The 12,702-nt window shown below is 66.2% G+C and overlaps 1 protein-coding gene across 1 annotated transcript; it reads left to right on the top strand.

Moving 5' to 3' along the window:
• The first annotated feature begins 1,970 nt into the window (after window positions 1-1,970).
• HAP1 (huntingtin associated protein 1) lies at window positions 1,971-12,631 on the top strand. The gene is made up of 18 exons (XM_088068150.1): window positions 1,971-2,138; window positions 2,395-2,486; window positions 2,603-2,661; window positions 3,126-3,317; window positions 7,554-7,630; window positions 7,740-7,856; window positions 7,960-8,060; window positions 8,296-8,404; window positions 8,539-8,617; window positions 8,711-8,841; window positions 8,914-8,988; window positions 9,085-9,222; window positions 9,297-9,364; window positions 9,443-9,610; window positions 9,772-10,085; window positions 10,172-10,390; window positions 10,829-10,931; window positions 11,605-12,631. Exons 3-18 carry the CDS (start codon window positions 2,610-2,612, stop codon window positions 11,999-12,001), a joined length of 2,340 nt encoding a protein of 779 aa, XP_087924276.1. The 5' UTR covers window positions 1,971-2,138; window positions 2,395-2,486; window positions 2,603-2,609; the 3' UTR covers window positions 12,002-12,631.
• Window positions 12,632-12,702: the final 71 nt, after the last annotated feature.

Genomic DNA, 12,702 nt, shown 5'->3' with positions numbered 1-12,702 from the left:
TGTGCTTCCCGAGGGCAGTGGGGCTGGGCTGGCTCGTGGGGTGAGGCTGGGGGCCAGACAGCCCTCGGCCTGCTGCAGGTGCTGCCAGAGCAGGAGACAGTGAGTGACAGGCCTTGGCTCCAGCCCTGTGTGCCTGGGATGGGGGTTTGGGTGTGCAAAGCCTGGACCCCACCTTGTGGCTCTCAGGGGTTGCAGGGATGTTCCTGCTGTCAGATCTGGCTGTCCCCAAAGTGCCAGCAGGTCTGGAGATGCCCCAGAACATCTTCCCTAGGAGGGGTCGGGTCCATCCATCCTGGAGCCGTGGGCAGGGATGGGACCCCTGCATATGCTGGGGCAGGAATGCACATCCCGAGATCCCCAGTCCCACTGTGGCAGAGCTTCCAGGGGGCATGTCCGGGATTTTGGGGGGAAGTGGAGCCAGAGGACACTTGGACCAGAGTAACCGGAGGTGTTTGCGGGGTTCCCAAGGAGCGGCACCCCCGGGTGGGCTCCGGGAGCGGCGGGACGGACTTCGGGATCCCGGCAACCTCGGCCGCGCTCCGGAGCTGCCGGGGAGCGGCGGGGCCGGGAGCGGTGTCCGAGGGCTCCGCAGGCTCCGCCGCGCCGGGAGCAGCGCCCAGCGTGTGTGCGGATCTCCCCCGAAGCAGAACGGCCTGCCGCACCCAAACCCGGCGTCTCCCGCACTCCCGGGGGCACCGAGCCCTCGGCTCCCTCGGTGTCCCACCCGCTGTCCGCTGGCACCGGCTGCGCTCTGCCTCTCACGGTGTCCCGTGTCCCCCAGGCTGCCTTCGGGCACCCCAAATCCCCGGGCCGTGCCCGGCCGGTGCCCTCCGTTCCCCTGGGGTTGTCACAGACGGCGGCTGCCGCAGCCCCCGGAGAATCAGCCCTGTCTCTCCCCTTCTCACGGAGCTCTCCTCGGGAGGTGCCCGGGCAGGAGGGGCAGGACGGCATCGGGCAGGGCAGGGAGCGGCAGGTGCGAGTCTGCACAGGTACCTGGGGCGGCCTGAGCCGGGACCTTGCTCCTCCTGGCCCGTGTCCCATCGGTGCCCGGGACCACCGGCCTGCTCTCCCAGCTCCCGTGGGGCAGGACCCCGGGGATCGGCAGCCGAACGCCGGTGGAGGGGGGACAGCAGGGTCCGGGGTGGATGGGAGCTGCTCTGCACGTGTCTGAACAAGGATTCCCCGGGGAGAGGGAATGTACGTGCAGGAGCCGGGCCAAAAGCAGACGCAGGGCTCTGGCAGTCCCGGCTGAGCTGACTCACCGGCCCGGCTCCCTCCCCGGAGCCAGCAGCAGCGCCGCACCTCCACACGGTGGGTCCCTGTCCTTCTCTGGGGAGCAGGGTCTGAGGGCTTGGGGAGATGTTTTCTGTTCAGCATGGTGCAGGATTTGGCCCCGAGCTCTGGCGGTCCCAGTGCCACGGGGCAGAGGACTGGGGAAGGCTGTGGGTGTGTTTTGGGGTCTGCATTGTGCCTCGTGCCGTCCCTGTGTGCCAGGGGGGAGCAGGGTGCCCTGGTCTGGGTGCTGTGCATGCGGCAGCGACCTTGAGCACCAGGAGAGAGGGCAGCAATGCCCATCCCCGGCCCTGGCATGAGCCTGCAGCAGGGAACGAGGGGCTACTTGTGCCACAGCCCAATGGTGGAGGTGGGAGCAGGACTGGAGATGAGGCAGGGGGCTTGTGCAGAGGCTCCCACCCTGCAGGGCAGGGGGCAGCGATGCCGGCAGTGGCTGCAGCCCCAGCCAGAGCCATTGGAGGTGGCCGAGAGCAGGGATATGCTGGATTTATGGCCCGTCTCATGATGTGTTTATGGTAGGGATGGGGCAGCCACAGATGCAGCCCAGCCCTGCCCTGCACTGCACGGCAAGTCCCTGCTCTGCATCCTGGTGCCAACAGGGTGGAGGTTCACAGATGGACTTTGCTCTTTGAGGTGGAGCTCCCCAGGGCTCTCCGTGGCACTGCTGCCATGTCTGCCCACTGCCGGGCAGCTCCACAGCTCCTTCCCTGTTTGCTCCACAGGCAGGGACCCCGTGGCGGGGCAGGGTCCTGTCCGGTCCTGTCCGGTCCTGTCCGGTCCTGTCCAGCCCTGGCGCTGTTTTGGTGCTGAGCCCCCCGTGTCACGTAGCAGCCACCACAGAGCAGGTACGCTGACCCCTTTCCTCTGCCAAACTTGCCCCATATTCAGGGGTGGAGCTGAGCTGGAGTCTGCTCCACAGCCCTCCTGTGCCATCGGCAGGGAGTAGGGATGCCTGAGCCCTGGCTATGCTGTCCGGCCCCAGGGCTGGCAGATGTCGCCTCTAGGAAGGTGTTTGTCCTACGGCAGGATTGTGGGGGATATGGGGGTTCAGGATGTGTCCCGGGTCCCTAGAGCATCACCTGAACAGCTCCTTCCCCCCAGGCAGGGGCCAGAGAAAGGACTCTGCTGCCCGCCAGCGCCGCTCAGGGAGCCAGGGCAGACGGTGCCTCTCCCCATGGCAGCCAGGCCCCCACGTAAGGCCAGCCAAACTGGACACCCCGGTCCCACGAGAGACCCTCCCCAGCCAGAGCCCACCCGCCTGCCACCTCCAGCCCAGCCCGGACTCACCTGTCACTGCCTGTCCCCACAGCAGCCCCATGTCCCCCCGGTCAGACACGGGCACACGCCGCGATGCCGCGACCATCACCGGTGGGTAGAGCTGAGGGTGCCAGTGGGTGCCCTGGGGGAACTGGAGTGAGGGGGGTGAGGAGCTGGGTCTACTATGGGCTGTTCCTTCATCCTGTTCCCATTCTACGGCCGGAGATGAACCATTGTCCCGGCATCCTTCACCCCGCGCTGCATCCCACGCCCGCTGTCCCCAGCGCCGCTCGGCCGGGCACAGCGTGGCCAGGAGATGGCAGCAGGACCCTGTCCGCGGACAGCGGGGCCATGAGGGGGCAGCAGGACAGAGCTGGGGAGGGGTCCCTGAGTGCCACCCTGCGGGGGACCCCCTAATCCCTACACTAGTGGCTCTGGGGACAGACCCAGCTGGTGGCACCAGCCCCAAAGCCCATGGGGACAGAGTGGGCTGAGGGGTGCAGGAGCCCCCTGTGCAGCCCACTGCCCCCATATGCCCCCCACCCTGGGCTGACACCGTGTCCCTCTGTCCCCAGAGCTGTGCAGCGAGGATGTCCCCGAGGTGGAGATCATCAGCCTGCTGGGCGAGCAGCTGCCCCGCTACACGCTGCGGGCTGACACCGTGTTCGGCTACGACCACGGCGACTGGCTGCGAGCCCCCAGCGGCCCCTCGCAGCCCGTAGCCCCCCTCACCCCCCAGCAGATAGAGGAGACCCTGCAGTATTTCCGTGAGAGCCCGGGGCCGGCGGGGTTGGTGAGGGTGGTGGGCACAGGCCCAGTGTCTGTGCGGGGTCGTGATGGCGAGGACAGGCTGGGAGCTAATCGCTGATAATGGGATTGACGGGCTGGATTTCCTCCCCCGGAACATCCCGGGCTAATTCTGGGAGCAGCTCTGCTGAGCCAAGCCGGATGCTGGGAGAGAGCCCCCATCATTTCCCGGGACCCCCTGCACGTCCCTGCTGCCCTGGCTGTGCTGTGGCTCACAGGGGTGGGACACTGGTGGGGTTGGCAGAAGGTGTGCCTGTGAATCCCAGGGCTGCTGCTCCCCCAGACAGGACAGCCTGGGGCGGGGCTCAGGGCCCCTGCTGCCAGTGAAGCCCCCAGAGCTGTGGGAACCCCAGGGGAAGATCCCTGCAGCCCCCATGGCCAGGCAGGGGCAATGCCCATGGCACCGTGACGTGGCCCATTCCCAGCGTGAGGTCGGGGTTCAGCGGGGGGCGCAGACGGATTATCTCTGCTTTGTTTCTGCCTCTGGCCTGCGTGTGGCGGGGACAGGATTAGAGCAAGGGGCTGGGGGATGGATATGGGGCAGTGGGAGACAGATGGGGCTGAGGCCTCCACCCACCTGCTCACGCCAGGCTGGGCTGGGGGTAAATCCTCACCATGCCCTGCCTGTGCTTGCAGCCTTCCCCTTCTGGCTGCTCCCCCCTCTGCTTCTGCCCCTGCAGTGACAGTACAAGGGATTGAGCCCCAAACCCTGTCTCTGTGCCATGGGGCAGGGAGCATGCAGCACCACCACCCCAGCAGCCCAGCCCTGCTCCATGGGGCCGGTGGTTCTCAGTCCCAGACTCCTGCAGGTCACAGATGCCCAGGCCTCCAGTGCCATTGGCATGTGCTGGTGAGGAGGGGGCCCATGGCGTCATTCCTTTACTCAAACCTTTAAGCTGCCGTCAGAAATAGCCCCCTGTAATCTGCTTGCACAGGCACAGGGAACCTGCCCAGAGGAGCAAATCCTGGGGCAGGGGATTAGGAAGAAGCAGCTCCTGCCTGTCCATGCTGAGACGCGTGCTTGAGTCCTTGGGGTCCCTGGAGGGACCAGTGGGTGATGCTGGCTGTGTCCCAGACCTTACCAAGGGAAACGCCAGTGCCAGGAAGGGGGAGAGGCTGGGACTGAGGGCACCTGCTCCAGTCCTCACTCCAGAGGGGACTGGTGGTTATGGCAGGATGCAGTTGGGGCCAGGATCCCAATGGGTAGGAGTCAAGCAGGCAAAAATGTGCAATGGTGCGGGGCACCTTCAGCTGCATCCATTCCCTGATTGTTTGGGTGCTAACAAGGAAGGGCACTGGGGCAGGTGACGAGGACAGAGCACGTTGGCATTACCAGCATCACACCCACGTGGCCTGTGCTACGTGCCTGCCAGCTCCTCCATAATTCAGCACACCATGATTTATTCAGTTTTCTTGCTTCTGTGCTGCTTCTGCACCACTGTGGGATTGTGGGGATGAGAGGGTGTCAGCCAGGGAGTGTGGGACGTCCTGGGTGGGGCACGAAGGGGGCCAGGCTCACGCTTGGAGCCAAGGGTGGTGAATGGGGAGGTGGGAGTGGAAAAGCCCCTTTCCTCATCAAGGACCTGGCAGGTCCCAGCGCTGCAATGGGCACTGGAGGGGCAGGGTTTGTGATGTGGGTGATGATGGGGGGTCCAGCCCTGGGGTGGCAGGGCAGGGCTGGCCAGAAGAATGTACCCTGATCCTCATGGGGACCGAGGCCCTGCACAGTCGTGGCTTTGACTGAAGGGCCCAAAATCTCTCCCTGCCCTTTCCAAGGGGCAGAAGCCTCTGTCTGTGACACCCATGGTGTCAACACTGCCGAGTTGCTGCTCAGGGACCCCAGTGTCCCCTCAGCCCCTCGTGGGGGGCCTGTGTGCCCTGACTCGCTGGGCTATGAGTTTGGACAAGAGGTGGGACACCTGCACCAGCCCCCAGGGCTGAGCAGAATTGTCCTGGTGGGTTTCCCAAAAAGGAACCCGGTTCTAGGGTGCCTGATGGGGAGATCACGTCCCCCGGACGGCCCGGGAAAACGGGGGGAATGGGCAGTCCCGGGCAGCCTCCGGCACCCCCCGACCCCCGCATCGCCCCCGTTCTGCTCCCGTCCGGCCCCGCCCCCGTCCCGGCCCCAGCCCTGGCCCCGCCGCCGGGGGATGCGCCGGGCAGGTGCGGGGGGACGGGCGATCCTATAAATAGGGGCGGGAGCGGCCGCAGCGGCTCCGCTCAGCGTGGCGGGGCTGGGCACGGCTGGGTGGGCACAGCGGGCCGGGCGGCTGCGGTGGGCTCGGCACGATGGAGATCTGGAGCAGCCCCACCGCCTACGATGAGTTGAATGGGAACGCGGAGCGCGGCGGCGGCGCGGACCCCATCGCCCGGGAGCTGGAGGAAGGTGAGGGCGGCCCGGGTGGTCCCGCCCCGGGGATGGGGATGCGGCTGCAGCACGGCTGGGCTCCCCTGGGCTTGGTCTGGAGCGGCTGGGCTCGGGATGTCCCCGGGGCTGGTCCGGAGCGGTCAGGCCGGGGTCTTCCCTCGGGAGGTGCCGTCTGCTCCCCACCCGTGCGTTCCCTCAATCCCGATCTCCCTCGCCACCCTCTGGCCCGGGCTTGCCGCCGCCCGGTCCCTTGGGGACCCCCAGGGTCACCCCGACCCTAAGGAGACCTGTCCCCAGGCCGGGAGTGGCGGGGAGAGGGGCCCTGCCAGGTCTGCGTGTGCCCGTGGGGAAGGGTGTCCTCTTTCCCGTGGGAATGGTGTTCTCCCCCCCGCATCCCCCGGATCAGGCCCGAGGATGGATGTTTACATGTTTGTCAGCGCTGCAGCCCCCGTCTCCCAGGGCCAGCCGCTCGCTCCAACCGAAACGATGCTCATGCTCTAATTATTTCCAATTAATGGCTCGGGGGCCTGACGAGGTGCAGTTGGGGACCCCCGCGGGGAGCGGGTGCGGAGAGGGGGGGTGAGGCTGGGGCTGGGGTTGGCCCTTCTTCCCACGGACGTGTTTGGGGTACGTGCCCTCCGGGCCTGGGGGCAGCAGCCGGGGCAGTGAGGACTGGACGGGACCGGGGTGGCGAGTGGGGGCATTGCCATGGCAACACACTCACCATTACACAACCCCAGCTGGGGAGGCCTAATGGGATTTGTGAGGCTGAGCTTCTCCGTTAACCCACTTCGTCTGCGCGGCTGGGGACGCGGGTGGGGGCCCCGAGCGCAGCCAGAGCTGCTCTGCCAGGGGAAACTGAGGCACGCACCCTCGGGGCAGCAGAGCATCAGAAGGGGCATGGGGAGCGCTGCGTACTGTGGGCAGGGTGCGGGGCACAGGCAGGGCTGTAAGCAGGGTCTGGGGTGCGGGCAGGGCTCGGGGCTTTGCGCCCGGCTCCCGGCTCCCTCCGACCGCGCGGCTCCAGCGCCGCCGTCTGGGAGCGTGCCCGGAGCTGCCTGGCAGCGCCCGCGGCCGCAGCTGGCACGATCCGAACCGGGGGGACTGACGTCTCCGTGCTTGCACCTCCTCTCCCGGCCACAGAGCCAGGGAGCAGCGAGCAGAGGCAGAGCTGTAGCCGGGGCCCGGCCTGACGCGGAGGTGTTGGTGTGCTGGGCAGCTGCCCGTCCCCGCAGCGTCCTCTCCGCAGCTGCCTCTGGTGCTCTGGGGGTGTTTTGTGCAGCTGGAGGGGCACCGGGTGGGTGCGAGCTGCAGCATCCCCTCCCCCAGAGAGAAACTAGGGCAGGGGGGATCTGGGGGAGGGGGCTGGGGACAGACTGGAGAGGACACCGCCTGTGAGCCCGGCTCGGCGCGGTGCCACCCACAGCTATTTATGCTGGAGCTCCAGCCTGCTTTCTGCTGGAGATGTCACCTCTGATCCTGTCTCCGCTGCTGCCCTTTCCCGTCCCCCTTTTCTGGGAGCCCTGCAGTGGGGCTGGCACCGCTCCTGTGCTGAGGCCATGGGGTCAGTGAGAGGCCCCAGCATTTTTCTTGCCACCCCAAGGTGCAGGCAGGGTTGGGGGCAAGGTGTGAGTCCCCTGTTTCCCGTGATGCTGTCACAGCTGTGGGGATCTCTGCCTGTATCTGCCTGGCACTGCATGAGGTGCCACCGAGCAGACAAAAATTCCTTTCTGGAGACCAGCCTGGGGCAGCCTTGGGGGGACAGTGCTGAGCCCCTGGGTCAGTGCTGCCACAGTGTGGGGGTTCACCTTCTGCCCCTCTCCCCCAGTCCTGTGTGCTGAGCGGGTGGTCAGGATCACGAAGACCTACCACGATATTGACGCTGTCACCAACCTGCTGGATGAGGTATGTTGGAGATCCCGCCTGTGTGAGGGCTGGTGGGACCCTGGGGACACAGGGGTAGGTGAGGACCGGGGAAGGGATGTCCCAGCTGAGGCAGACCTGCCCCTTGCAGAAAGAGAGGGACCTGGAGTTAGCAGCACGCATTGGGCAGTCCCTGTTGAAGCAGAACCGGAGCCTGACTGAGCACAATGAGCTCCTGGAGGAGCAGCTGGAATTGGCCAAAGAGGAGGTAACGGCTCCTGGGCACAGGTCTGGGCCTTGTCCCCTTGCATGCTCCCCTGGGGGCAGCTGTGGTCCCCTCAGCCGTGTCCTGAAGCACTTTGTGTCTCCAGATCGCGCAGCTGCGCCACGAGGTCTCCATGCGGGATGACCTTCTCCACTTCTACACCACCACAACGGAGGAGAGCGAGCCCACCACCACCACCTCCACACCGTGAGTGGGAGTCCTGTCCTGCCACTCACCTGGGGCAGAACTGCTCCTGTGGGTTGGGCAGGAGCCATCACCATCCCTGGGGTAGCACTGCCACACTCCCTTCCCTCCCTTGGTGGCTGTGGGTCCAACCCCACAGAGCTTGGTTGCTAAAGATTCCCGGGGGTGGGCAGGGCTCTGAGGGCAGCCCCATCCTGCCCACGCTGCCGGGTGCTCAGGTCATCCCTGCTGTCCCCAGGCTGCGCAGGCACGAGTCCTCGCTGTCCTTGCAGCAGTACTTCCAGTACGACACCTTGCAGCAGAAACTCAAGTGCTTGGAGGAGGAGAACCAGAAGCTCCGGATGGAGGTGAGCAGAGCCAGTGGTGGATGCCCTTCAGCGCCCACCTACAGCCCGCTCTCTGCGAGGGGACCCGAGCTGCCCCCTCAGGGAGACGGGAGGTCCTGCCTGTCGTGCTCAGCCCCTCCAACGCTCTCCCCCAGGCCACCAACATCGCCACTGAGACCTGTCAGTACGAGGACCAGGAGCAGCAGCTGATGATCGACTGCGTGGAGCAGTTTTGTACGTAGGGCTGGGGGGTCTGCGGGCACTGCCCGGCTGGGCGGGCTGGGTTGGGACCGTGCCCGGCGGTGACGGACCCCGGCCCTCCCGCAGCCGAAGCGAGCCAGCAGGTCGTTCATCTGTCGGAGGAGCTGGCGCGCAGGGCGGAGGACGCGGCACGGCAGCAGGAGGAGATCAGCCAGCTCCTGGCGCAGGTCGCGGATCTGCAGCAGAAATGTCGCACGGTGAGGGTCCCCTGTCCTGCCGGGGGGAGGGGGGTGCGGGCCCAGCCCCTGACCTGGCCGCTCTGCCCGCAGTACGGCTCCGAGGTGGAGGAGCTCCAGCAGCACCTGACCGCGGCCAAGGAGGTGCAGCAGCAGCTCCGGATGGAGGTGAGCCCGGGGGAAGCCGTGGGTGCCCGGCCTGATGGGGGGGATCCTTCCCCGCTGCCCCCGGGCCGGGCTCAAGCTGTGCCCGTGTCCTCGCAGCTGCGGGATCTGCAGGAGAAGTACGCGGAGTGCGGCGGGATGCTGCAGGAGGCTCAGGAGGAGGTGAAGAGCCTGCGGAGCCGCAGCCTGCCCAACAGCACCGTGAGCCGCTACAGCTCAGCCAGCCTCCTGCCCGTGGTGAGTGCGGGGCTGGCTGCGGGGGGGCGTCCCTGATTTTCCCCTCTTCTGACACTCTGTACCCCCGTCCCCAGGACTCGCTGGCGGCTGAGATCAAGGGGATGATGAGGAAGAGGACAGACAGCTCCTCCTCAGACTACAAGTGAGTGCTGTGGTGGCCGGCTCACGCTGTGCCGTGGGCTGGGGCTCCGGCTCACCCTGAGCTGCCTCCTGCCCGCAGGAGCTACCAGCGCGTCTTTGAGACGGTGAAGGCCGTGAACCAGGCAGCCAAAGCCAAGTCTTGCTCTGAGTCTCCCCACCATGTTCCAGGCTCCAAGCAGTTGTCTGCTGCCCATTCTGGGGGGCCCAGCACCCCCCACACCAGCTGTGCCGGCTCGGAGGATGCCCAGTGAGTGCTGGGGTGGGGAGGATGGGGCTGCTGCTCCTGCACAGGAGCTGGGGTGCAGGTGAGCCGCTGCTCACAGCGGGGCAGGGAGGGCAGGCTCCGGCTGGGGCCCAGCACAGCAGTGTAGGGCTGCAGCCCTGGGCACCCTGGCGCTGTGCCCGCAGGGCCGAGGGGGCCGGCGAGGAGTCCCGGGCAGCCCCGGGCCGGCAGGACCTGGAGGCGGCCGTGCAGAGGCTGTCGCTGCGGCAGCAGAGCCACGTCTCCGAGGAGCGCTCCTTCTTCGAGGCCGAACGGGAACGCAAACTCTGGCGGCTGAGAGATGGGGCGAGCTCCAGTGGCTTCCTCACCCCCGAAGGCAGCGTCGTCTCTACTGGGACCAACTATTCCGGGGGCTCGGACCTCACCGCCGGCTCCAGCTTCTCCCTCGGCTCCCTCACCTACTTACCCGACAAACTGCAGATCGTGAAGCCGCTGGAAGGTGAGGGGCAGAGGGGGTGCAGAGCTGCAGGTGTTCTGAGGGTCCAACACCCCCACCTGAGCTCCCACCGGCTGTGTCCCCCCCAGGCTCTGTGACACTCCACCACTGGCAGCAGCTGGCACAGCCCAACCTGGGTGGGATCCTGGTACCCCGTCCCGGGGTGCTCACCAAAGACTTCAGGCAGCTGGACACAGACCTGGAGGAGGTGTACAGCCTCAATGACCTGGAGGAGGATGATGTGGACACCAGCTCCTTCCAGCTGCTCCCTACCTCAACACCCGCCAAAGCCAAGGAGCGCCCCAGGGGTGAGCACGGGCAGAGGGGACGGAGGGGCCGCAGCCCCCGGGATGTCCCTGTTCTCCTGTCTAGGCTGCCTCTCGCCTCCCTCCTTGCTCTCCCTTCCTGCAGCAGCCTCTCCTCTCCTGTCCCATGGGGACATCCCACCTGTCCCCACGGGGATGCTCCGCCTGCAGCTGCTCAAGGGCCGTTCTCGGGCAGCTGCCCCGGCGGGATGAGCCCTCTCCATCACCCTGGCGAGCCCCTGCTGCCCCCCGGCTGCCTGGAAGGGACCGGTCTGGGACAGACCTGTGCTGGCTGTGCCCTCTGAGCAGGCACCAGACACAGTTGCTGCTGGAGCCGTGTCCCGTGCATGGAGCTTCCAGCCCAGCTTTGGCTGTCCCGCCTGGCCTCCACCTCTGCCCTGTCCCCCTCCCCATTGACCCCTTGTCTCCTGTCCCTTCCAGTGTTCCTCTCTGTTAACAACCTCCCCCAGACCCAGTCTACCTTCACCATCACCACCTGCCACATCCTCCACCCCACCACTGCGATCACCACGGTGACACCCAGGTAAGGCGCATGGCCCCCGCCAGCTGCGCTGCCTGCACCATCCCCCAGCCCCGCTGTGCCCCCAGCTCTCTCCTCCTGCCCCCTGCCCGCCTCCCTGCAGCTCGAGGAAGTGGCAGGCCGGGGGCCACCTGCAGCCCCCGATGCTCTGAGAGATGCCAGCACTAGAAATATCCCCAAATCTGGCTGCTGGGGTGTCTGTGTGCCCGGGGGACTGGGACCTCCTCTGCGCTGCAGCACCCTGATGGATGGAGAGCCTTCCTCGGGTGGGCTCTCCCGGGGGAGCAGCAGCACCCCGGCCAAGGAGCAGCGGGTGCTCCTGGCACCCTGGGCAACCGGCACAGCTTTCCTTCCTCCCCTCTTGGGCAGCGGCCAGGAACTTTTCCCAGCCGGGCTGTCCCTTCGTTAATGAGCACCGGTGATTAGCCCTAATGAGCCCCCCCAAGGCTCGTTGGGGGTTGGTGCAAGCTGGAGTTAACTGTTAGACAAAACCCTGGTGTCTGGAAATTGCTTGTGGAGCTGTGGCTGTGTCCCAGTCTCTCCTGGCTGCTGAGGAGCAGCCCCATCACTCTCGGGTGCTTGAGCAGTTTGCAGCACGGGGGTCTCCTATAGCCCAGGGCTCTGTAGGTGAAGGAGGACACCAGCTGATCCCCACCTCTGCTCTCTTCCCCTCCAGTCTGTATCATGCCGTCGTGCCTTCTTGTGGGCCCTTTGAGGGGCTGAGCCTCAGCAGCCCCTCACCAGAACAGACTCCCCCCACACTGGCGCTTGGTCCTGGACCCCCGAGCACCCCCATGGGACTCTTCAGGCTCTTGCTGGGGCGAGATTCCCGCTTGGCACCAGGGACTGGATCACGGTGGGCCCCCTCACTCCACTGCCAGGACCCTCAGCATTCTGAGTCACAGCCCCCCCGTGTGCCCAGGGGCCAGGACGGACCCCGACCCAGGAGCAGCATCTTCAGCTGGAACCTGGTGGAGAAGTTGCAGCGCCTTGGGCTGGACAAGGTGGTGGCCAGAGGGGAGATGTCCTGTGCCCGGCCAGGGCCCAGAGGGGCCTGGGGCACCCAGAAGTGATGCTGCTGCAGAGCCCCCAGGCTCAGAGTGAGACACATCCTCTTCCTCACCCATCCATGGGGAAACAGACAGGACAAGCTTCAGCCTCAGCTCCTGGCGCTGCCCCAGGTCCATCAGCGCTCCTGGCACCAGCCTGGGGAGCTTTGCCCCAGCTGTAAGGACAGAACCTGGCACAGCTCCCCACCTGTGGGGGGTACAGGGGGTGCTGGCTGACCCTGCCCCTGCTGGAGGAGTGTGGACCCTTCACAGGAGCCAGTTTCTGGCAATAAAAACTGTTCCTGCTTCTGCTGAGCCTGTCTGTGGAGCGAGGGGCAGCGTGGCCCGTTTGGGGCTGTCCAGATGCTGCAGAGAAGGGTGATGCTCAGTCTGGGCTCGGGTGTGTCCTGGGGCCACCCACTGGGGCCGGGGGGAGACCCCTGCACCCTGGGCTGGGCCCCTGGCCAGCACCTGGACTGGACTGGCTTTTAAAGGGAATGGTGGTTTAACTCTTTCCTGCCCACTGAATAGCAATAGTAGCAGCACCCACAGCTTGGGATGTTTCTGGGGGTGCATCTGTTGCTCCTCCCAGCTGTGTCCCTCTCTCCAAGCTGTGCCCCATCCCCTGGCAAATAAATGTGAATTCACAGAGCAGTTTGGTTGTGCTGTGTCTGCTGCCACGTTCTGTTTGCTGCCCTGTGCATCTCTCTGGGGGCAACTCCCCA

This window comes from Pseudopodoces humilis, chromosome 29 (assembly GCF_049639895.1).
Source record: "Pseudopodoces humilis isolate 2021_Gansu_Grassland_sample_001 chromosome 29, ASM4963989v1, whole genome shotgun sequence".
Taxonomy (NCBI): Eukaryota; Metazoa; Chordata; class Aves; order Passeriformes; family Paridae; genus Pseudopodoces; species Pseudopodoces humilis.
This window is presented reverse-complemented; position numbering and strand designations above follow the sequence as displayed.

Coding starts and splice junctions, on each gene's coding strand:
- HAP1 (XM_088068150.1), top strand. CDS start 2,610: ATGTCCCCCCGGTCAGACACGGGCACACGCCGCGATGCCGCGACCATC. Junction 8,061..8,295: donor ACCACCACCACCTCCACACC/GTGAGTGGGAGT, acceptor TGCTGTCCCCAG/GCTGCGCAGGCACGAGTCCT. Junction 8,842..8,913: donor TGCAGCAGAAATGTCGCACG/GTGAGGGTCCCC, acceptor CTCTGCCCGCAG/TACGGCTCCGAGGTGGAGGA.